At 41.9% G+C, this 25,945-nt stretch overlaps 1 protein-coding gene across 1 annotated transcript in view; it reads right to left on the bottom strand.

Annotated features, from left to right (window-relative positions):
• Nucleotides 1–15,833: 15,833 nt before the first annotated feature.
• Nucleotides 15,834–25,945, bottom strand: part of MAT1A (methionine adenosyltransferase 1A) — a 37,066-nt gene continuing 26,954 nt past the window's right edge. Inside the window, exons 6-9 of the mRNA XM_018555930.1 lie at nt 20,251–20,469; nt 18,685–18,867; nt 17,724–17,857; nt 15,834–16,221 (exon numbers count right to left, since the gene is read on the bottom strand). Of these exons, the coding sequence (XP_018411432.1) occupies nt 16,119–16,221; nt 17,724–17,857; nt 18,685–18,867; nt 20,251–20,469 (639 nt within the window). The 3' untranslated portion in view covers nt 15,834–16,118. The remainder of the gene's footprint in view (nt 16,222–17,723; nt 17,858–18,684; nt 18,868–20,250; nt 20,470–25,945) is intronic.

The raw sequence follows: 25,945 nt of genomic DNA on the forward strand, positions 1-25,945 counted from the left end.
GAACTTAGTAACGCACTGGACTTAGGACCAAGCAATGCTCTGGACTCTGGACTTACTAATGCACTGGTCTCAGAAGTTAGTAACGCACTGGATTCTGGAATTAATAATGCACCGGGCTCTGTACTTAGTAGAGTGCAGGACTCTGGACTTAATAATGCACTGGACTCTGTCAGGAACGCAGGCTGTTCCGGCATCTGAGGCCAGCGCGGGGACGGGCCCGTCATCGGCGTCCAGTTGCTAGGCGACGGGCGGCCGTTCCGCAGCGCTCCTCCTCTCCTTCTCACAGGCAGCGTGACGCGACGGACGAGGCCCGGCGGCGTTCCGTTGCTAGGAGACGCTCGGGTCGGGTCTCGTCTCCGGCTCCGCCCCCAACAATTGTCTCTGCCTATTTAAACCGAGGCTGAACACTTGCTCGACGTTCTAGCAAAATAGTACGTCGAGCAAGCTATTAGGACCCCTCATCTCGAGCAGAGACCCTGTGACCAACCTCTGGACCTAGTGAGCCATCGATCCAGCCTCCAGCAACCACCAGCACCAAGAAACAGCTACACTTCCCCTGACTGGACTCTCACCAAACAGCAAGTATATCTTTGCCATACTATATACAGGGGAAGTGGTGGTGCTGCCACCTTGTGGGGAAGCCTCATATCACATCCTCTCTGCTATTCTGCTATCTGCTCCAATATTGCTGCTTAGCCATAGATGTTGTCACCTGCATGTAACTCATATTGGGCTTAGTGACGTTAACTAGCTCTCTCCTCAACACTGCTGCACCATATAACCTGGACTGTTAATTCCTCAACCATATTAGATAGAATCAAAGTTCGGCCTCTTAGTGAAGCAACTAAGGCATAGAACTACAACTCACAACACGGCCCCAACGCTGTACAATTGAGGGCGTGCATATACAACACGCATCCAACTCAATGCTCCCAGGATAAATGGTGTATGATGTGTAAGGGGTTCCGACTGCACTCACTGAATTAAAGTGTTACCGTGAACCTCCCTCCTGAACCATTTCCACTTACCTCCGCAGCTGAGATCCTACACACGCCATCGTGCTCGCAGGAATAGTTACAGACTCAGAAGTTAGTAAAACACTGTACTCTGGTACTTAGTAACGCACTGGACTCTGGACTTAGTAAAACACTGGACTCTGACTTAGTAATGCACTGAACTCAGGACAAAGTAAAGCACTGGACTTAGTAACTCACTGGACTCTGGACTGAGTAACGCACTGGACTCTGGACTTAGTAACACACTGGACTCAGAACTTAGTAACACATTGGACTCTGTACTTAGTAACACACTGGACTCAGGACTTAGTAACACATTGGACTTTGTACTTATTAGCGCACTGGACTCTGGACTTAGTAACGCAATGGTCGCTGAACTTAGTAATGCACAGGACTCAGAACTTAGTAACGCACTGGACTCTGTACTTAGTAGAGCACAGGGATCTGGGCATAGTAACGCACTGGACTCTGGACTTAGTAATGAACTGGACACAGGACTTAGTAACGCACTGGAATCTGGACTTAGTAATGCACTGGACTCAGGACTTAGTAACGGACTGGACTCAAGACTTAGTAATGCACTGGACTCTGGACTTAGTAAAGCATTGAACCCAGACTTAGTAACGCACTGAACTCAGGACTTAGTAACAGACTGGACTCTGGATTTAGTAATGCACTGGACTCAGAATTTAGTAACGCACTGGACTCTGGACTTAGTAACATACTGGGCTCTAGACTTAGTAACGCACTGGACTCTAGACTTAGTAAAGCATTGGACCCAGACTTAGTAACGCACTGAACTCAGGACTTAGTAACAGACTGGACTCTGGATTTAGTAATGCACTGGACTCAGAACTTAGTAACACACTGGACTCTGGACTTAGTAACGCACTGGACTCTGGACTTAGTAAAGCATTGGACCCAGACTTAGTAATGCACTGAACGCAGGACTTAGTAACAGACTGGACTCTGGATTTAGTAATGCACTGGACTCAGAACTTAGTAACGCACTGGACTCTGGACTTAGTAACGCACTGGACTCTGGACTTAGTACCGCACTGGACTCTGGACTTAGTAACGCTCTGGACTTAGTAACGCACTGGACTCTGGACTTAGTAACGCACTGGACTCTGGACTTAGTAATGCACTGGACTTTGGACTTAATAATGCACTGGACTCTGGACTTAGTAAAGCACTTAACTCAGGACCCACCTGAGGCACCACAGAGCCCACCTTAGACCCCACAAAGCCCACCTGAGAGTGACCCTGCAGAGCACACCATTTATCCTACGCAGCCCATCTGAGACTCTCTATGGTGGGCTCTGCAGGGTCTCAGGTGGGGTGCTCTGACTCCCTTTCCCTGAACACACAGCTCCTTACCTGCCACTGCTGGGCCCTGGCCTCCTCTTCCTCCACTGTCGGGCCGGCACTGCTGGTGCCCGGCCTTTCCCGCCGCCGGACCGGCACTGCTGGTGCCCAGCCTCTCCCGCCAGCGTAGTGGCGCTGCTGGGCCCCGGGCTCCTACACCTCCTCCGTTGTCAGTGGGCTGGGAGATCCCGGGCCCCTGACATCGTTATCCGCCTACCCCCTGATAGCCGCCCTGTATAGAACTGTGTATCATGTGTATCATAAACAACTTTCATTCCTAAAATACTTATTTTAGACACTTCCTGCCTACATGCATGTACTCCAGCAGTAACCGTATGGCATTTCTCAGGCTGGGTTTGTTGATGGTGATAATAGTGGACTATGCCTATATAATGTGTGTTGAAACAGAGACTGGTAGCCTCCATGAGAAGCCTGTGTGACATCATATTAATGAAAGTTGCAGATTTAAAAAATAAAATGTTGGTTTTTATTACTGAATTCCATAAAAAGGGCTGTTGGGTTGCCGCACATTAAGTAGACTGCACAGGCTAAAAGTTGTAGCTAGCTAAACAAATGCATAAACAGTTTTACTAATGAACAATACTTTCTTGGCTGTGTTTTTTTCTGTATTATGATAAATCTTCCTGTATAAACAGTATTTTTACATCAAAGTGTACAACAGGTTAACAATAGGCCTTTTGTTGAACCATGTCTATTGTAAATTAATGCCCTGTCCCTAAAGAAAATAATTTTCCTGCCTATGATGAACTGCTGGATGCACAGAAAAAAAAAGGCGTACCTGGATTTTTTTTTTTGAAATGTTGGAAACTGTGGTACTACACCAAGTGTGCCACAGTGATAGATTGCCATGATGAAAGGTGTGGTTGTCCTAAAGAACACCATTTCATGTTATCACACATAATTCTCATTATTCAGCTTCTTTTTGGCAAATAAGCACATCTGTTTCACAGTTTCACATTCTTTCAGCATTGCCCTACTTTGCAGCTTTCTGCATTTGGTCACTTAACATCTCAAAGTTAGAAAAAAAGTAATCTCTAGAAAAATTCCCTCTGCCAGGTATTGAGATTGTAGGTCTGAACAGGAAACATATTATACAATGCCTAACAGCTTCCACTTGCTGAGGGTCTCACCCTAAATGAGCTCTGCATGGGGGAGTATCTCCACTCAGGGCCATCACCCCAACATATATTATTTTTACTGGCCTGGGGAACAAATACCCGCCAGCTTAGTCCTCCCATGTAATAGTCAGAAAGTTGGCAAGCCATTCTAGCCATCATACGGCACGTTCTTTCTAAAAAGCCATACTTTCACACTAAGCCAACAGCAACAGAAATGTAAACTGTATTTACCTTTGACCACATCCTACACAGCTCCCCGAGGTTCAATGCTACATCCAGGCTTTACCACTTCCTTGATGGGCAGGAAGTGTCCACTACTCTTACCAGGGGTAAATAGTGGTGCTGTGTGTCAATGTTGCAGTGCAGTGACATGCCCATCAGCGTATATCTGCAAAAGGTACTGAAGGTTGGCGCAGAGTTTCCTTTCATAACAGCAGGCTGATTTGCACCAGTGCACACACTGCCACATCAGTCCCTATGGACCTTGTGCATGCCAGTATTGAACTTATGAAAGGTGGCTTTCCTAATAAAAGTGGTGGCAGTGTTACGTCAGATGGAGGAACCATGTGAAATATAAGTGATTACCTTTATGATAGACAATTTATGGCTTTTGTTGTATACTGAACATTAGTTTTTCTTAGTGAACTGTAAGTACACTAATTTTAACTCTGTTATTGAGAAATTGCCTTTTCACAAGTTTTCTTTACTTAGTCTGCATATTTACTGTTGTGAAAATTTCTCAATAACGTTCAGCCAATTTCAGTGCAAACTCTTGACCCATTGTTTATTTCTGCTGTATTACAAAAGAATTGATGATTAACACAATGATTCCCATAAATTACTATTTTCATTTAAATTTAAAAGTTTTAGATTTTTTCAGTGTTAAAAAAAAAGTAGTAGACATAGAACTAGATATTTAAAGCCAAACTCCAATCTTCCCATCAGTCTTTCACAGTTGTAGAGGCTCCTCTTCTGTACTGAAATTGCATACCCTGATTTCCCTGCACACTGTAAGCTTATCATACTGCATTCAAAGCAGCAGCAAGTCATATAGAGCCCACCTAATTTCCTGTCTGGAGAATGTTTAGATTAATTTACTCCTTATTTTCACAACCAAACCTGACCCACCCCTTTCATTCCCTGGATTTGAGCTGTTCCAATCATAGAAGCTCAGCATCACATGTTGGTGTTACCTGAGGTAGTCTGCATCCAATGCAATGTGCCTAGGGACACCTAATCACCAAACTGACACCCGCCTATTAATGGCATCTGGATATTTGCATAACTGCTCTCAAGAGCCAACCCACTGTTTCATCAGGACTGCAGTCTTTTGAAAGGAGTATTGAGGCAGGGCGCTGTGATATTTTCAACAAGCAATGTACAGCACCCTGCCAACTCCTCCCGCAAAGATATGATCTGCCTGCATTGCCTAGAGAAGTACACAATTATGTATTAAAAACAGGTTTAATGTTATTAGTATATTGATAAGAAAGAAAGGTGGAACCAGGGAAGGCAAAATACCAGCTGATTAAACTTCAGCATTAATATTTATGCAGCTTTTCTTTGCAGACAGGCTCATGCTGGAGGACTGGAGTATTCTTTGGTTCAGCCCCAATTCTGTTCTGGGCCCCAAATTAGGTTGTGTATTTAAAGTCACTTGGACCAATGTTTTTCAAATGTACTTGAACATTTTCACTCTGACATTGCAGAGCTGAGACTGGAACCTCTGGCAACTGTAACTGCAACTTTAGCTGTAGAGCTTGGCTTGTAACAGGGAGCTGAAAAATAATAGATCTGCTGGCAGGATCAACAAGTAATAAAGCAATGTTACGAGAAGGGGGGATCAGAAAAACAAAAACAACTATGTTAATGCTATTAACATACTGCATCTTATATGTATTTGTTATGCCGCTGTTTTCTTTGCTTATCCAGAATGTTTACCCAACAACTTTTTACATGCAACAGACTACAAGTGACTGCATTCCTCTGCAACCTGCTGTAAACATAAGCAAACCGCCAGTCTATGACAGCGGATGTCAGCCTTCAGACTTCCTCTCTCATATGTTTGACCATTGAAGAAAGATTTGAGGAAGAGTAGGCAGGAGGGTAAGATTCAACTGTTTGCTGCTATCCGCCCCTCCCCCTGACCATATAGTTCCCCCATCCCTTCATTTGCTGCTGCCTGCCCTATCCTCTGCATTCTGGAGGCAGTCTATTGCCTAATGGTGATTGGGTACCTGCCACTGTAGTGTAGCACAGGCCATAAACTCATATAAAGGGGTGATTCCACAAGCTAGAATGGGAGAAGCTGGAAAGCCAGAGGTTTGGTCAATCTGGGATTAAGACTGGGCATGGGGGACCTTTATTTGTTCAAATACATTAAAAAGGCCCACACTGCAGAGCTCTGTTAACTAGCCCTGGGGATAGCAGTGGTCCGTAGGTCTCCTCTTAGTTGGTTTGCGGGGCCATTGCAGAACAAGCAGAAGAGGAGGAAAAGTATACTTAAGCAGCACTTGCAGGTAAGTGGCTGCTTTGTGCCTGGGAGGCATAAGAAGAGAAGTCATTGCCAGCCACTTCTCTTCCTCTTATACCTCTCTACCTCGGGGAGCCCAGTTTACTGGATATTCCATGTGCTCTCTCTGTTGTGAATGTACGGAACAGCAAAGCACCATATACACGTTAGCCCATTGTGGTGGTATTTTTTCTCAATGGTACAACAAGGCAACACATCTGATTAACATGGGTTGCAGTGCACCACAATAAGCACTACTATGGATTGTATTGTGCATGCATCAGAGAGAAAAAAATTATTGTCTTGTTTTTGGACCCCCTTGGTGTGAAAAGGCCCTTAAACTGTAGAAATCCATTCAATATTTAGTAAGTATTTGCCAATTCAGCGATATGAGTTATAGCTAATTCAGGTGCTATCTGACACCTCTGACATCTGCTACACCCAGGTCTAACTTAAAGGTGTTCTAGAAATTTGAAGGCTATGCTCATAGACAGCCACGTAAGATCAAAAGCACTAGCAAGGTCAATCAAATGTAGTTACTGCCTTCAACAAATGTGGTCTTTGTAAGGAAAGCAAGTTTATTGCATCTAAAAAAGGTAACATTTATAAAAAGGTATACTTTATGTCACACAGTGTGTATGTTACCTAAAGTAGACCAGTCATTTATATAACAAACTCTCACCTGCCTCCTCTACAGAGGCTGCTCTAGACTTTGTGAGGCCTTAGGCAAAGCTAAAATGTGAGGCCCCCCACTTACATCCATAGTGAAAAAAAAATGCATACAATAAATAAAAATGAGCTGTGATGATCAGTGATGGTAGGGGGATGCCGACGAGGCCAGGGCCTAGCAGCCTTAGGCTAGCCCTGGCCCTGGTCCCGTGTCACCCAGGAAGTGATAGTAAGTTAAACTCACAAATTATTTTAATGTGTTTACCTTTCCATTAGCAGCACAACTATAAGTGTAAAAAACTGAATAACCGGTGCACATATAAAACATGTTCATATTTACATGTGCTGAAAAGTAAACTAGACTTACAGACCTCAGACCAGAACCAATGCACGGCAGACCTCAGACAAGAATCAATACATGGGAGACCTCAGACCAGAACCAACGCATTGCAGACCTCAGACCAGAACCAACGCATTGCAGACCTCAGACCAGAACCAACGCACAGCAGACCTAAGACCAGACCCAATACACGACAGACCTCAGACCAGAACCAACGCACGGCAGACCTCAGACCAGAACCAATACACGGCAGACCTCAGTCCCTCATCTAGTGATATTATATAATTCATACTGGTCAGCTCACAGTTGCACGTGCTAATCATGTACTAATTACAAAGGAGGGTGTCAAAACATGTGAATGACATTGACAATAAACCAATAGCATGTCATTTAAATGCCAAGCATACACAAATTCCCACGATGTTGAAATGTTAGGGGATAAATAGCCAAATTGCAGGGAAGCAAACATAATTTTTGATATAACGCATTGTCTGGCCAATAAATACAGCCAATACCAGACCATGCCCTTGATTATCTGGTGCTGTCTGTCACACACACACACATCTTTATTAATGTAACACATGGAAAATGACAAGTAAATGATTATAGTCATGTTATAGTCATATTATAGTATAGTCATGCAAAGAGTAGGGTTGGGCTTGATGTTCACATCGCTAGTTTGTGTGTTCGCCGAACACACAAATTATCAGGGCATTTGGCGGGCTATTCGCCCGCTGAACACCCCGCAATGCACAGTGTGCAATGGAGAGCCCTGATTGGCTAAAGCCTTGCACCTGACCATAGGTCAGATGCAAGACTTTGCCCAATCAGGGCACAGAGAACTGTGAGAGCCATGATTGGGCAAAGTCGTGATAACTCTGCCGAGTCATGGCTCACCTGTTTATAACTGTAAACAGTTGGGTGGAGCTAGCTGTCACTGCTAGCTCTGCCCAATTGTTTATAAGTTGCCGGCATCTCTCAAAATGCCATTTTGCGGTGGGTATTCACTGCAGTGGACGAGACGGCAGTCGTCTTTTATTTTTTATTATTTCTATTTTTTTGTTATTGTTTTTTTTTTTTGTCAAGTCGTCATCGTCGTGGACAATGCTGGACGTCTTGATTGACCCTGGATTACGAAGATGGATCAATCCTTTGTTGTGTTTTTTTTTCCAATAAAGGATTTTTGATAAAAGTCTGTTTTTTATTACAATTTCTTTTAACCCTTAAGTGAATGGGTAGGGGTACACGGGGGGGGGGCGCATCTGGGTGCCCCTTTATTAAATGGGTACCCTGATGTGACTAAGCCCCCTGCCCGCACCCCCACAACCAACGTACCAGGTCAAGGGGACAAGGTGCTTTTCCAGGGGCGTACCTGGAAAAGCAACCTCACAGTACCGAGGACATGTGGCTTGGTATTGCAGGGAGTAGGCGCCCCCTCCCTGTCCTTCCAGGCCTGTGCTCAGATCAAGGATCTGGCTGGGAATTTTGGGGGTTTGGCCCCACGTTTTTTCCCCCCATTCTTGGCGGTGGGGTTCCTCCTAAAAATTCCTTCACAGGCAGGTTAAGGGGACCCCCCAGGCATGATATTTATAGGAATGTTTCACCTTTATTGTTACCCTTTAAGTGATGTTAAAATCGCTGCTCCTATAAAAACAGTATTTTGTAAACGTTTTTTTTCAGTGATTCATGTCCCCCAGGGCAGTACCAGCATCCCCATAACTTGCATCTAAGCCCTCTTAAAGGGGACAGTAGTTTTTGAAAGTTCCATCCCCATAGACGCGCATTGAGTTCAAGTTCGAATTTGAACTTTTTGGATGTTCTAAAGTTCGAATTCAAACCAAATATGCTTGGCAGGGCAGGAAAGGGGGGGAGAGCGGGCCCCCCTCCCTTCCATACCAGGCCACATGCCCTCGGCACTGGGAGGGTGATTTTCCAGGGTCGCCCCAGGAAAAGCACCTGGTCCCCGTGCAGATGGGGACAAGGGCCTCTTCCCCACAAGCCCTGGGGCGTTGGTTGTGTGGGCGAGGAGCTTATTCACATCAGGGTACACCCAGATGCACCCCCCCCTTGTGAACGAGTAAGGGGTACTTGTACCCCTACCCATTCACTAAAGGGTTAAAAGAAATTGCAATAAAAAAACAGAATTTTGGAAAAAATCCTTTAATGGAAAAAAAACACAACAAATGTAATCCAGGGTCAATAACGACGTCCAGTGTTGTCCACAATTCGACGAAATTAAAAAAATAGGGCTGCGGAAATTAAACATTAATGCCTCAATTAATCGTTAAACGTTTTGATTAATTAAAAAATGTTTGATCCAAAATGAAAAGACTCACCTCTCCGCCGGCTGCCAGGAGTCCCGTCGGAGATCGGTGACGTCGATGTCTGTGACGTCACCGGACTCCTCCCCCTTCCCTAAGTGGCTCCGTCGGCTAACTAAAGGAAGGGGGTGGAGTACGGTGACGTCGATGTCTATGACGTCACCTGCCTCCTCCCCCTTCCCCCCTTCCCACTTGGGCCGGTGAGTTTGCCCAAGAAGCACCAAGCTTCTGTCTTATCTTAAACTTACATATATGCACTATGTGGCTCTCCATTAACCCCCCGCCCCCATCTCACTCCCAGAAATGTGCCCATGTTGCAATCAGGTCCTTACATGAAATGGAATGGACAGGTGCTGCTACTTCACATATTAAGCTAATACTTATGTTTAAATCACCCTTAGGGCTTTGCTGTTTTACTATACTATGTGAATACATTGTGAATACATTTGTAATCCAGCACAGTATTATTCTGAGTTGCCCCACTCAAGCGGCGGCCATATTGAGTGGGGCACGTGAGATTAATAACGTGCTGGATTAGTGTGATCCTAGTTCATTTTATTACTATCTAGAGGCAGAGCCAGCTGTACCCGCCCCCTCCCCCGTCCATTCCGCCAGTCAGCGCTGGAGGATCGGAGCGGGGGGGGGAATCCATTCCCTCTCCTGTCACGGCTCTCTGCCGTGACAGGATCGAGAAGTGAGCGAACAGTTTCATTGTCACAGGTCGGCTACAACTATGAGGATGACTGAAAAAATCACTCACCTCATAGTTCTCCTTTAAAGTTTAAACTGTATCTTTTAGGACATCTAGTGGAGATATAATAAACTGCAAAAGAAAAAATAATCACTAATATGCTACATAAATATTTGTAAAACAAACAAACAAACAACAGTCCACCTGAAATCCCATACAGCCCCCTTGAGATCCTCTCCTGCATCCGAAAGCAGCACAGAGTATGTTACTTCATATTTTTCTGCATTGATGTATCATGCATTGCTGGGATTTGTAGTCCTCTATAGCCATTTGGCAATGCTGTACATTGTATCACTGGGATTTGTAGTCCTCTATAGCTGATGGAATTATTCTGCATTGCTGTATAATGTATTGCTGGAATTTGTAGTCTTCAATAGCTGATGGTATTCTGCATTACTGTATTACTGAGATTTGTGCTCCCTCCACAGCTTGGAGTCAGTGGCAGAACTACCAGGATTGCAGGTTTCAGATGCGACTGGGCCGTGGCATTCCACCACTGTCCTAAAATCATTCTTCTGTATTTTTTTTTTAGGGAAACAAAAGTATCGGTAATTGGTATCGGCGAGTACTCGTACTCGGTCTTGAAAAAATGGTATCGGTGCAACCCTAATCCTCATCTACAGTAATGTATGAAGACAAGGAAGGTTGATTCACTAAAGGCAAATAGGCTGTTTAATGTGCAAGGCAATTTTCACTTTGCAAGGGAATTTTTTCTTAGCTTAGTGAATGGGGTTTTTTTTCCTTCCACGTAATTATGTACATTTTGGGAGCAAATTTTCCACACTTTCTCCAAGCTAAGAGAAAATTCCTTTGGCAGGTGAGCAGCCTATTTGCCTTAAGTAAATCAGGTCAAAGGACTTTATAATGGTGGGCCTGTAGAAACCTAAAAACATAGCAATAGGGACACAGAGATAAACAAGGTAGATAGATAGAGACAGGCTTTTTCAATATGTAGTAGGTGGAGAGAGTATTGATGGTGATGGCCTTCTCTGCTGTTCACATTCTGAAACCCTCCTGAGTAGCAAGGGTTTAATAGACTTCAATAGGGTCATACTCCTAGTGTCTCTAGTGTAGGAATGTGGCTGTTCAACAAATCTATGGGGAGCACTGGTCCCATAGAGGATTTCCCGCCTGAGAATGTAAACACTCATGGAAGTCATTACCATCATGGAGAGGTAATTAAACACCTTTGGTGGGGGGTTCTAGCAGTTTCCATAGTAAACAGCACCTGCAATTAAAGTGTCCTCATACAAGTCAGCAATAATGTGTGACAACATTAAATTAGATAGATGGTGTAGCAACTGTACATGTTTTATATTTTTTAACAAAACTGGAGTTCTCCTGTAATTTATGTGCCTGTTTATTTTAAAAGTATTTTATATTGCTTTTCACACTAGGAAATAAAAGCATTTTTAAAAATAATATTGCAGATGTAAAGACTAATGAATCCCATACTCTAGATTTGACAAGTATATATTTAGTCTTCTTTTGGCAATATCTAAATAAAATCTAAATCTAAAGTAATATGTTAAAATATATAAACGTATATCACAATGACAAATTTGTTAAAGCACTGTATATCATTAACAATGCTCATTCCTCAACCTGTGTCAGGGACCATATCACCTCCAGGTGGCGCTGGAACCTGCAATTCCGGTGCTCACCTGCGGGTGTCTCCCAGCTGTCAGCGATTATTCACCACCTGGTGCTACCTGGGAGGGTATTTAATCCCTCCCTGCAGTCTGGACTTTGGCTCGGTATTGTTGCCATGTCCTGAGTCTGTAGTCTGTAACCTCCTTGTTCCTTTACCTTGACCCTTGGCTCCCCTTGTGGTTCTATGCTTCCTGGGTTTACTTGCCTTGTTACCTTTTGTATGTGCTTGTGTTTACATTTAGTTAGTTACTATTACTTGTGTGTGGTTACTTGTGGGTGTTGGTGGGGTTATTTGTGTTATGTTTTGGTGTGTATAATAAACGGTATATAAGCTCAGTGGCAGTTTCTGGTGTGGTCACGTATTTGGTCCTCCCGTGTGGGTATCTGCATGTAGTGCGAGGACACCCGCACGTGGTACCCTGACAACCTGTAACGCTAAGGTCAGCTTACTTAAAATAATTACAGCAAAAGCTACAAATACCCTAGTTACTCAATTAGCAATTAGGTTTGCATGCCAGTTGATGTTCCTTAGAGGTTCTACCAGCTCCTATGGCCTGCTCACAAATTACAATTACAAATTCCTCTAGTTGACTGGTTATCTTTGTAGTCTTGCAAGGTATACAGTCATTATCACACCTGTAGCAATGAAAGCAAGATTGTTCATGTGATTAGTAAACTATGGCCCATCTACTGGGAACATATTTTTCCATTTATTTCTCTAGCCAAACTCATGGATATGAGTCATGTGTAGACATTGTACACATGTAAATGGCTAGGTCTGTGAAAGTAAAGAATTTGGCTCCACCCACTCGTTACACAAATGCCTGCCAACTGGTAGGTGGACATATCAAAGGACCCATAGGGAAACTTGGGAAGCAGGGGGAGAGCGGGATCAAGCTTGACTTTGTATGTTAGGTAATATATAATTTAACTTTATTTTTAACTTTTGATAATGTAAACACCCCACCAGTTTTTTGCCAATTATGTCCCATTGGGAAGATTTTCCATCACTACCTGTCCTGTAGGCACAAAGGGGAGTGAGAGGAAATCTCTCCAAAGTAAGGAAATCTCCTCTTCAACAGTTATGCATACATTTGTGTGTTATATCTGCCTGGAGTTTCATGTAATCTCTGTTAGTGGTAACCTCTTACCCCTACCTTTTCAAACATATTATTAGGTATAATTATTTTTAACTAGGGATGCACAGATACTTTTAGAGTACTAGTGCAGATACTTGGGATTTTCAGGAGAACTACCAGGGTTGCAGCGGTTGCAGCTGGGACCAGGCTCTGGCACTCCACCACGGTCCTGAAATCATTAGTCTGTATTGTTTTTAAAAAACTGTCACATGACAATAAACAAAAATGTATCAGTACTCGTACTTGTAAGTACTCGGCAAGTACCAGTACTCGTACTCGCAAAACTGGTATCTGTGCATCCCTTTATTTATATTTATAAAAACAAAAACGTACATTAAAAACAGAGATGTACAAATCCCAGGAGCTCTGTGTGCTCCTTACAAATGACAGCTGCCTCCTAATTTTTGAATTTTTCTCTAGTGTAGTCTTGGAGCTCAAAAGTATCGGTACATGTACTCGTACCCTATTTTTAACCCATGTTAGATATACTGTAAGTCCTTTTAAAAGTGTTACATAGAGTGAGATACACCGAATCAAAAATAATGAAAAACAAAATGGTTAAAAACACTGTTTTATTGCTATTTATTGTAAGATATGTTTAACACCAAGAAAGTGGTTTAGAAAATTCCTTTAGATACAAATTAATTGTACAAAATTGTACGCCCCGTTTTCTTCTAAATTGAAGACCATTACAGACTAAACTGATAAACTAGCAGCATGTAACCTGTCTTGGAGAATGATTACAATCCATTTTGCTTTAGATTTGTATAACATGTTTGAATCTAAATTCCAATACACAATGACAGAAGGTTTCTGAGGTCATCATTGTCATAAACTTGACTAAACATTCAAACAACGTTTTTTACCTTGAAAGCACAAAAAGCACAAATACAGAAAAGCAAGTACATGAGTGGCGATTTGACATTCTGAATTTTTTATCTATAAAACACGTTTTTGTACTTTCGTACTAAACTAATGTTTGTGACAGATAAAATAAACACAGTTTTCAAAGCAAAATGAACCTTTGGCAAACCAAGTTTTGCAATGTGCAAGAGCTCTCTTGTATATTTTAACTCTTTGGCTAACAGGGGTCATATACTAAAAGGGAACCTGTACTGGGAGACTATGGAAGCTGCCATTGCTGACTTCTTCTGAGAAATGCCAGTTGGCTGGCTGTAATGCTGATGCAATGGCTTCATTAATTTGATGCCCTGGCCTGGAACATGCATGCAGGTCAGTGGACATTAGGAGTTCTGACTTTCTTATCTGCAGGCTCGTTTCAGGTCAGTAACACAGAAGGTATATAGGTCATAGACACTAGTGTTATTAGAAGGATGTCATAGCATATTTCTGTCTGCTTTACCAGTGGAGGGCAGAGCAACAGGTTTATTTTATTGCCATCCCCACCCCACCAGCATATTGCATAGCCAAAGCTTAAACTGTCTGTAAATATCATACCTTCCAGCATTACCTACGTTTGGGAACAGATGGCCACAATCCTTTAGACTTGAGGCAAAAGCTGACAAACTATCGCATTTAATATCCAAGTTACACTATCATATAAATTATATCAGCAGACTCACACAAAAAAAAGCTAATGCAACAGATGTGGTGCAGTCATTAAAAGTCCACACCAACTATCAAAACCCATTTTATATCTGAGATTAAACTGATTGGTTTTGGAAACTCCCACAAAACAGTCAGTTTCATCTCAGATCTCTGGCTGTTGTGGATACCTTTATGGTGGCCTCACAATTTTTGCCTCGCAATTGTGGATCTTTGGACACTTTTGACCCATTTTCCTTTTCCGGTATTGAATACATGTGCATAGGGCATTTTGAAATCATTACACCACTGTAAAAAAAGCCAAATTGAAACCACAGCAATATGCAGTCAGATAGAGATTTTTCAAACAGCTTCCATTTGCAATTGTTCTGGCTAAATATAACTTTGCAACCCAATTGGCACCAGAGGTACATCTAGTGTACACTGTAATTAGTACTCAGTAACAAACTTGGTCTGACACACACCCTTCCCTTCCCTGCAATGTGATACTGTTGATGAGGTATGTGGCTGATATTTAGCTAAGTCAGCATTAAATACTGGAGTAGGAGGGCAGGAACTAGCATTTTTAATAATACAAAGAAGTATTTTAAGGCATGTCCATGTGGGTGACTATAAAGTGATTAAAAAGGTGTGAGACTTCAATTGGGCTTCAACATTATGCGACAAGATAATGCAATTTTGGTGCATGGATACTGTACAGATATTTTGGCACAAATGATTTTTGCATTATTATTAGGTGCTAATACATATATCACATGATATTTTAATTTTTTGATTTTTTTTGCTGCTTAAACTGTCATAAAGTACTTGTCCCTATAAATGTAGTAATTATTGACATGATATAAATTTCACATCGGGTTTAGAAATAAGATTTAGGTTCAGGTCTAGTGTTAGCTCTATGAGATAGCTCATTGTTAAGGGACTATGGGGTCTATTCACCAAGCTGCCGAGGGCAGCCGAGTGAATGGCCGATCTGAAGTGAAGTGAGCCGAACACTGTTCGGCTATTCACTTCAGGCTGGTACGGCTGATTTCAGCCGTACATCGGCTGAAATCAGCCGTAAATCGGCTTCCTTCGAGTGGCTTTGGGTCGGCCCAACATGCTCAGCATGTTCGGCCGACCCGAAGTACAGAAGGAGTTCGACTCAGCCGATCCAACATCTGGATCGGCTGAGCCGAACCTCCGGCAGGCTTCTCACTGCTGTTCGGGCTATTCCTAAAAATGCCGAACAGCAGTGAGTGAATAGCCGAACGCCGCTGAGCAGCATTCGGCTCAGCTGTTCTGCTCGGTCCCTCAGAACAGAAAAAAAGACACAGCACTGTTTCTCTCCTTGGCGGCCGGGAGCAGGAGAATCACCTGCCTCCGCCATTGTCTGGTGCCAGCTCTGTAAGCCCTTGTCCTTCTGTCAAGTAATTTAGATTACTTTAGGTTTGCTGTAATCCAGATGTAGAAAAAATAAATAATTTAGCGGCACACTGAATAGGAATTATGAAGTAGAGAAGGTGTTGGGTTTGGTGTGAAATTATTCACTTCCAGAGCTACACACTTGCATTTATTTCTATTTTCAGCCAATTCAATTATCTGTACATATAACAATATGGAATTCCTGAATGAGAATGTTCCTGTTAGTTGCTATGCCATTGGTTAAAAGACCAGCTCCTTTGGCACTTCCCATGGAAAATCCTCTCTGCCAAAGTGACCATAACATGCAGTATTCTGATATATAGGCCTCTTCAGGTCTAGATCCCTGTAGAAAAACAAATGTAAGGACACAATGAATAAAGTACACACAATGAACAATGTAAGACGTATGGTTGTTGATTTTATATGTATATAGGTGCAAGCATCTCATTTATGTGCAAAACATGTAAAGAGAGGATTAGGAGGCTTTCAAAGTACCAGAGGGAACTCATAAAATACATATATGTAGTTAAATATGAATACTTTTTATCAATCATAAAATTGTATTGAATTGAGCCCCGTAGCAACAAGGCTCACACATAGTAAGGGCTCTTTCACACTGGCATTTGACAGTTCCGACCAGCAGGGGATCCATGCATTGTTCCCCTACTGATCTGAGCAGTTTAAAATGGCATATCACAATGGAGGGAAAAAAATAATTTACCAGTCGAATATAAGCGAACATGTGCCCGTTTACATCAGATTACCCCCAATCCATCACAATCAGGTCCACCAAAACGGAACTCTGTTCCGTTTGTTTTTCAAGACCTGAACAAAATTGGGGGTAAACGGACCATTTAGATCCGGCTGCCCATACACTAACATTGTGCTTCGGATCAGATCCACCTGAAAAACAGCCAATCTAAAAAGGACCTAAGACAACTTAAAACAGTACACCACCCTGCTCATATTTCCCATTTAGCCTATCGAGTATTCTAAATGATGGTACATAAATGATGGTATAAAACATTCTACAAGCCAATACCTAAATACTGTGTGTTCTATTGATATAGCAGATATTTCCTGCAGCCACACTATTTTAAATAGCAAGCCCTCCTGAAATGTGTGAAGAAGGGGATAGCATATCACATGACAATGATCTGCAAGGGGTCTAATTATTCCTTATCAAAAGATCTGACTGCCTTGTGTAGGCCCACTCTAGTCTATTGTCTCTTTACTGGTGCCAAGAAACACATACCAAAAGAAACACATACCAAGTAAGGCAGTTGCTGAGCCTTTGTTGTCTATGGGGAGTCCTGTAATACCCAATCTAATACCAATAGTTACATATTTCCATAGTTAGTCAGGTTGAAAAAAGTCCATCGATTTCAACCTATAGAGTATACGTTTGTATGTCTTGTTTGTTCCAATGTTTTTTATTTAATAATGTGTTACAAGCATGCTTGATAGTTTTCTTGTATGTAAACAAAATTGTTTCCATATGTAGGTCCTTTTGTTGTACCTCCAAAAAATCTGTTATTTTGTTTGAAATGTCAATCAAATGTCCGAACCTTATAACCAGGTCATACACATGTAGATGTGGAGGCTTATACAGCATTAACAAGCTATATCACTTAGGTTAACACTTCCAAACACAACTTTCTAGAAAGTAAATTGGGGGATTTGATATTAATGTTATATTATAACATACACAATAACTTCTAACTTTCAAATGAATCATTTCATCTGTTACTTAGGAAGAAACAAACTGCTAATAATTTTTAGGTTACAACAAATCATGATATAATTTTGAATAGTTTTTCTTTAGTAATGTTCTATTCATGTTACCTGACAATGACCCCGGGTCTCAGATCAAAGTTTTTATTGACAATGTCCAGTAGTTCCTTCTCAGTTTTCTCAGAGGTCCCATAGGTGAATAGAGAAACAGATAATGGATAGGCCACACCGATTGCATAAGCCACCTTATAAATCAATATGAATAGTTATTAGATAAATTCTGCCATCACGCACAAGACAACATAATATTCAAAATTTCACTCACTTTAACATATATAATGAGGCAGAGTAATAACTCACAGTAACATAAAAATGTAATTATCCGAACTAGGATAAACCTATGGATGGTTATCTATAATTGCTTTAGATTACAGTACTTCCCACCATTACTCATTGCACAGACTTGTTAAATAAGTCAGTCAGTTAAATAAGGAACATTATGCAGAGCACATTAAGGAGGCAACATGCCTAAAATTTCATTTTCTGACACACTTTCAGGAAAAGTCAGTTCTGTTGAATATATTGTGATATTGGTGCTATTACAATATATGGGCAAGCAAACAAGTCTACATATTCCTATTAGGGTCAAACATATACATAGCTAATATAGGTCGTGGCTATGCGGGGGTGTCAGGATTTAGCCTCCTACACATCATGTTAACAGTAGTACATTCCTGTTGGTGGAATGGTGTACATTGTACTTTACAGTTCATCAACGTTGGGTCATTACACCTAGAACTAAACTGCAGCAAAAGAGAGAGTCAGTCCATCCCAGACTAGTTCAAATAATCGATTTTGGTGTTCTATTGCCAAGTGAATAATTTGTCTTTGACAGCTGCTCTACCTGCAACCTACATTTGCCCTAACTGACTATAATATCTAAACTTATAGTATGATACTAACACTAACCAGTTATAAATACAGCTTGATTACTTTTGCTCCCATATACTAATAATTAGTATACTGATATACTAATAAGTGTTACTAATAAAAGAAATAGAGATGTACATACCTGAACAAGGACGCGATGACAGAGCTTGGCATGTACCAAGGATTTTGCCACCCAACGAGCAGCATAGGCAGCAGAACGATCCACTTTAGTAGAGTCTTTCCCTGAAAATGCTCCACCACCATGAGCCCCCCATCCTCCATATGTGTCCACTATAATCTTCCGGCCAGTGACTCCTGCATCACCCTGCAACATAATATGTAGTACAAGAACAATAGAAGTTACAGCAAGATGTTTTCACATTTAGAAGTACAGGTATTTCATCCTCACATTTTTTTTGCATTGATGGAAAAGACAACAAGTATTTATAAAGTGCAGAACACTGATGGGAAATAATTGCTCCAACTTGTAGGCTGGTAGGAGAGTTTAATTGTGGTTGAAAGACCAATACAATTGGGTGAAGTGCATGTATCAGACCAAAGTGAAGGCGGACTAAATGGCTGCATATATAAACTCAGGAACAAAAATGTTATATATTGCAGCTTACCAGTATTTAGATGTGGTGGATGCATATGTTTTCTTTTTTACACTATTTTTACCTAGTGATCCTGCTAGTAACACACTTCCGGTCCTAGGGTGACAATGCTCACTCACCATACTGTATCTATGGAGGAGCAATTTTGTCACAGTAGTTTACTTTCAAGAGTAGGTTGCTTTCATTAATATGGACATATAGTTCATCTTTGATAAGTATCCTCCTGGTAACTGAGATGGAGGGCAGTGTAGATAACCTTTCCCTTTTCCCTGTGAGATCATATACTGTCCATTAGTTGTTATAATTCTTTCTGTCTTACTCTGATTAAGCCGAGTAAAGAAATGTTTAGCATTGGTCATATGACTCATAATGAAAGCCATACTCAGTATATGAAGCATCTTCTATTTCTTCTTTAACAGTTTTGACCTTTTGCTGTTTAAATGTTTTACTTTTTAAGTCTTTTTTTTCTGATTAATTCTAGCTTCCGGAATTCTGCAGTTTGCCTTTTAAGTGAGCTGCCTTGAGGTGCATGTTTCAGACCAAAGCACAGTTGATGGCTGCGTATCTAAACCCAATATATTGTGGCTTACCAGTCATTAGATTTGGTAGATGCATGTTTCCTATTTACGTTTTTCTCACTTCCTGTCCTAGGGTGACAATGCCCACTCACTGTATTGTATGTATGGAGGGGCAGTGTTGTCACCCTAGGACATGAAGTGTGTTAGGACTACAACCCCACTTTTTCTTCTCCATAAAATGGATGGAGCTGTCTGTAGTCCAGAGAGAGAGTCAAGAACAATGCTAACTAATAACAGTACAACAGAGACACAGAACATTATCAGTTCATAAGATTTCTGGCAGGATTAGCAACATATTTTTGCACAAATCAAATAGATATTACAAAATATGTTTAGCAGGATATGTAACAGATATAAAGGGGATAAATGAGAGAGGTTCAGTGTTAGGGTTTACATACACTTTAAGAAATGATACATAGGAAATTATCAGTTAAAAAGCCACTTGAAATTGGGATTTGGAACAAAGAAAGACCTAAAAGAGGTAGCTAAAAAATGTATTACAAAAGGTCATATCACCTGAGGGCCACCAATGACGAAACGTCCACTAGGCTGTAGGTGGTATATGGTCTTTTCATTAAGGTACTTGTCAGGAACTACAGCCTTTATAACTTTCTCCTTTAAGGCTTCCTGCATGTCACTCAGAGAGATAGTTTCATCGTGCTGCACTGATATTACAATGGTGTGAACACGTACAGGAATAACCGCTCCATTCTTCTGGATATATTTCACTGTCACCTGGAATACAAACAGAAAATCAGGAATTAATTCTTATATTTTGAATATGTAGGGGTTAATTTACTAAAATGTAAAAAGGGCTATTTACTTTGCAAGGGAATTTTTACTTCAAAATATAATTTTCTCTTAGCTTAGTGAACAAGGTAAAGCTCTGACTTCCATCATCTTATCATGTACAAGCAAACATACTGTTTTTTTTTCCACATTCACTAAGCTAAGGAAGAATTCTGTTGCAAACTGATTAGCCTATTTTCATCAGCTTAGTCTTGTATAGCTTTCTAATTAAGTACCGTTTACTGCTAAGATTTTCTCTATCATGTACTTTCTGTAGCTCCTCTCACATTTTATTTGCAGTTTAATGCTTGCATATGTGCACACTCATCATCAATGCTGAGGGATTTAGTACTTTAAGCTTTTTGATCTCGCTCTGTCAACTCATCTGTAGGTAGCTTTGGTCTTGGCGCTTGTATACTCTTTCATGTACCCTCTCTTACCAGCAGCATCTTCATTTTTAGTTTCCAGGTTCTGGTTTGAGAGATTAGCAAGTACACTTTTTTATGAAATACGATGTTGAAATACTTTTTTCTTTTTGAGAGACTCTCTCGCTGGGCTGTACCTGAGCTGTACCTGTATCTGCAACAGTGATTAGTACTTTAGCTACAGCTGGTTCCATAACCTGTTTGAAAGCTACTTCAGATATGATTACCAGTCAGGTGGTAGTGGATACATAGCCCTTCTTGTTTCTGTGTTCATATTTTCCAATAAAACAAGAAGGGCTCAGCCATGTGTTCAGCACCATCTAACTGGTAAGAGGAATATCTGCAAAAGTTATCTAACATTAAGCCCTGGTTCACTCATCGCAAAGGTGTTGCAGGGTGTGCTTGTGTTGAGCTGCATTAGGCAGCCCCATCATTTGAATGGTCTGCCTACTGCTGCTGCAACTTTTCTTATTAATTGCACCACTTTACACGGTAATAGGTTATCATGTGATGTGGTGCAACACAATGCACATGAGATGGCTAAGTGCATTGGGGAGCCGTTAAGAAATAATGGAACTAAAGTGCACCTAACCTTGCAACACACACTGCAGGAATGCATGTGCCATCGCAAGTGCTCCCACATGGCATAGATATGAGTGGAGTTTAAATCAAATCAGAACAGACAGCACCCACAATAAAGAATTCACCAGCCAAAACTCTAATGGTATGGTAATCGACTTGGTATGGTATGATCCAGATCATAATTGTGTTCTATTACTATACCACTTAAATTAGTAGGTCACTATATTTGCAAAATAAAGTAAATTCATAAAACTATTCAAGAAATAGATCACCTAAGTATCTATACAGTCAGTACTTCTCACAGTATTTTTCATAGAAATACAACAGATATAATACAGGGGATTTAATCAGTAGCAATAAAAGCTCCATGTGCATTGCAGCCTTGCCAATTCCTCAGAAGCTGCCTTTTTTAATCACCACCCAAAGAAGTAGAGAGGTAATGTAACAATATTAGTAGAACTTGCTCTGAATATCTGCATGCTTGGTGGGTGATTTAATAAAGGCAAGTAGATGGTCCACTTAGCAAAGGGGGTTTGCCTTAGCTTAGTGAATGAGATAAAATGTCACTTTGTATAGAATACCCAATCATGCACAAAGAAAATTAAAAATAGTAATTTTGCTTGCACATGATTGGATGATGGAAGTCAGCAGAGGTTCACCTCATTTCCTAAGCTAATGGAAAATTCCATTGAAAAGTGAACAGCCTATTTGCCTTTAGTAAATCAACCCCATGTTTTCAATCAGTGACTCTGAAGGATAACCAGGCAGCTAACATTTTCAGACAGAGAAGTAAGAAAAGGCTGTCTCCATATTTTTCTTACAGGTTTCCTTTGGACAGCCTCTGAAGTAAAGCAATCTCTTTGCTTGCTTTGTATTTGTTTTTCAGACATATACAAGCACTTTCTCAGTACAAAAGTACAAGCAATGTTTAGGATGTGCAAAGAGCCGTCAACCCTAGCAGCCAAATATCAATGTACTGAAATCAGAAGAAAAATCCATGAATTTGCACACTGTAGTATACATTTACGCATTGTTCTGTGTCTCACTGAACAAGTGTTTTTTTGTGGGAGGTACATTTGAACGCAGTGTTAAAATAAGAACACGTTTCACTTGCTTGAGCACGTCATGCAAAGTTGGATGAGTTCCACAGAGTCACACTGCTTCTAGTCAAGCCTGAAGTTATGTGTAACAGCTGAATGGTGTATATTTACAAAATTTTCACTGCAGTAACAGTTGTATTTAGCATACAGAGAGAGTAGACACTTGTGTGTGAGATTTACACACAACCATTACTGCAGATAAACTGACATTGGCAGATGATGGTAGTAATGTGTGTGTTTTGGATAACCAAACAATATGCACCATTAAAAAGTTATTAAAAAATAGAACAAGGATGCACGGTAACAGGTTGCAGACTATACATTTTTGGAATCTGCATCTAAAAGATGAAATAAATAAAATCATCACATGGCATGTAGCAATATTGAGAACATTGGTGTACATTTTGTAAAGCAGAAAGAATTAGGTATTTTCTTTACTGGACATTATTTGTTAACTTTCCAAACAAAAATGTTTCAAATCTCAAAAAATTTACTTGCACGAATCAGCTGAATCTACAATGTGTGTGTGTGTGTGTGTAATACCATGGATTGCTGCAGCATTTTATATTTAAATGTCAATTCACAAAAAAGATCTCACATGTAGGGATGACATTTGCGCTTGACGCCAAGTTGGGTTAATGGTGAATTTTGTACTTTGCACAAAGGGCAAACATATGGGCAGGTTCATCAAAGTAAACCCCATAATGCTTTGCATAATCTGTGAATTCTGGTCAGTTGAAACACATTTGGCCAGTAATTTTGGCCTGTGTCCTACAAAAGCCAGCTCTCCCAGAATTTGTTTGTCAGTGTGTGTTGGAGTTAGTGAGGGACAGCTGACATCTTTGTGACAGAGAGACAGTTTGTGCTATCTGTACAATGATAATAGTGTGTTTCCACAGTGATATAGTCAGTGATGCATATTGCCACTGCTACATTACAGTGACTTGCAGAGCGGTGGACTGCAGAAAGTGGAGTGGAGCCCCTGTATTCACTGTGCTGTGCAGTGGCATCAATGCTTTGTTACTGTAAATTGCATTGCAGTGTGAATGTGTACCAACCATTGCAATCACAGTTTTAGGGTTAATGTTTGGTGTTTAGGTTTTAATTTGTTTATTTTTTTATTTTTTGGGGGAGGCATATTTTATTGTGATAAGGTTTTTTTATTGTTTTACTTTTAGGGGTCAGCAGAGTGAACTTGTTGGTGACATATACAAAGCACATCACTGCACATAATCACCTCAGTGTCAACTGCACCAAAGCAGCAGATCTTCAATCCCCCCTCTTGCCATAGCTGGTAATAAAATTAGGCAATCACATATACACAGTGGCGGACCTAATAACCAAAGAGCCCTGGTGCAAGATTTTATCTTGGGCCCCCCTCCCAAGACAGGGGGGGGGGAACCTCCCCTCCCGCTGCTTGTTACTATGGACATGGCCGGGAGGGGAGGTGAATCACAGGACCCGCCCCCTCACTGAGATGCCCGTCGGCAGTGCGGGGCCCCGGTGTTCAAACATCGGGACCGTGCACTGCCAAACAAAACCGGATCGCACCCCACTGGGGCTGTGGGGGAGCCCAGGACCGGACCCCACTGCCCCCCCCACACAGCCACAGGCCCCGGTGCCCGGCACCGGCTGCACCGGCGGTAGTTCCGCCACTGCATATACAGTAGTCATCAGCCTGGGAGGCCTTAAGGGAGAATCAGAGGTTTTTCACATGCATCTAGTAGGGGATAATGAAGTAATGCATCTACAAGCCAAAGTAGTGGTTGGCTTGTAACTTTGAGAGGTAGGGCACGTCTTCCTTTCCTTTCTGGCTGTGGGCAGCCAGAACATGCACAGCAGTTGGTGGATTATCCTCATCATCATCCTCCTCCTCCTTCTCCCAGGCGCGGAGTAATGCAGTGCTATCAGCAGCTACAAATGCACCCTCTTCTTCAACATCTAATCCCTCCGTAGCCCCGCAAACTGGCATGCAGTGTCGCCAGAATTATTTCAGCACAGCTTCTGTCACTTGCAGCAGGAGGATGCACATCAATTAATGTTATCAGATCTTGCGGAAGGGAGCACATGTTACACAGAGTGAGGGGACAAAATGCAGAAAAACTCAATTGCCAATGATGTACCTGCGCCTGCAACTTACTGCCAAGTGGGCTCCAGTGATAAAAAGGATGGGAATGATGAGGTTGCAGACCGAATCTGGGTGTCCAAGAATGTAGAGAAAGAAAGCAAGGGAGAGACACAGCATCAGCAAGGCTAGATGTCTCAAAGGAGCAAAATAAAGAGGAGAGGAGGGAGCAGCTGCCCGATTCTACCAGATGGCACAGCTCACCAGGTGCAGGCTACTTGAATCTCTAGGTCCGCTCTGCAGGGCTCAGCAGTTTGGACCTTTTTTTCATACATGTGCTATAGAGGCAGTGTGGTGGTTTTCAGCCTCTGCCTGCAACGTTTTAGGGTTCTAAATCTACCAGTCATTTTGGTACCACATGCATGAGGAGGCACATGGTTATTCACAACATAGCTTGGTGGGAACAGCACGGGAATGCTACCGGTCATCAGCCAAAGGCCCACAATCCTCCTCCTTCTCACCCCCCTCTTTCTATCTGTTCCACCAGTCCACACCAATCTCCATCTGTATCCACTACAACATTTGTGACCTCAAATGATAGGGGTGGGAGCCTGACAAGGGGTTGGAGAGAAATTGCTTATGGCACATCAAGCAAGCTTTACAGCTGGCTGTATTGCAGGTTTTACAGCTGCTCTAGTTCAATCCAGTGGATTCTGTTCCTTTCATTAATTTGCAGCGTGTGCTGTACCATAGTGGCAGGTACCCGGTTGCCATCCCTGCCCTTCACCAGCATATGGAAAAAAAATTCCCAGTTTTTAGCAGGGTCCACATGACCACAGATACGAAGTCCAGCAAGCATGGGCAGGGACGTTACATCTCATTTATGGTCCACTAAGTGAATCTGCAGGCAAAAATGCAGGATGGGGAAAACCACTGGAGCTGCGTGTGACAGTGGCACCACCCTGCTGTCTGCACCCCACCAGGAAAAGTTGACACACGTGCATTGCATGGCATATGTCCCCAACCTGGTGGTGTACTGCTTTTTAGTTCAGTACCCTAGCTTTCATGATGTGCTGCAGTAGGTCCAAAGAGTGTGCAGCCCTTCATGCAATCATACCCAGCCACTGCATAGCTGGCTGAAATTCAGCTGTAGCTCCTGCGGCTTCGTGCCAACAGCCTGATAAGTCACTTGGTGGAACTCGACCCTGGCCATGCTGCAAAGGCTGCATTAGCAGTTCTTTAATGGGGGG

Source organism: Nanorana parkeri, unplaced genomic scaffold (assembly GCF_000935625.1).
Source record: "Nanorana parkeri isolate BGI_ZX_2015 unplaced genomic scaffold, ASM93562v1 scaffold218, whole genome shotgun sequence".
Classification (NCBI taxonomy): Eukaryota; Metazoa; Chordata; class Amphibia; order Anura; family Dicroglossidae; genus Nanorana; species Nanorana parkeri.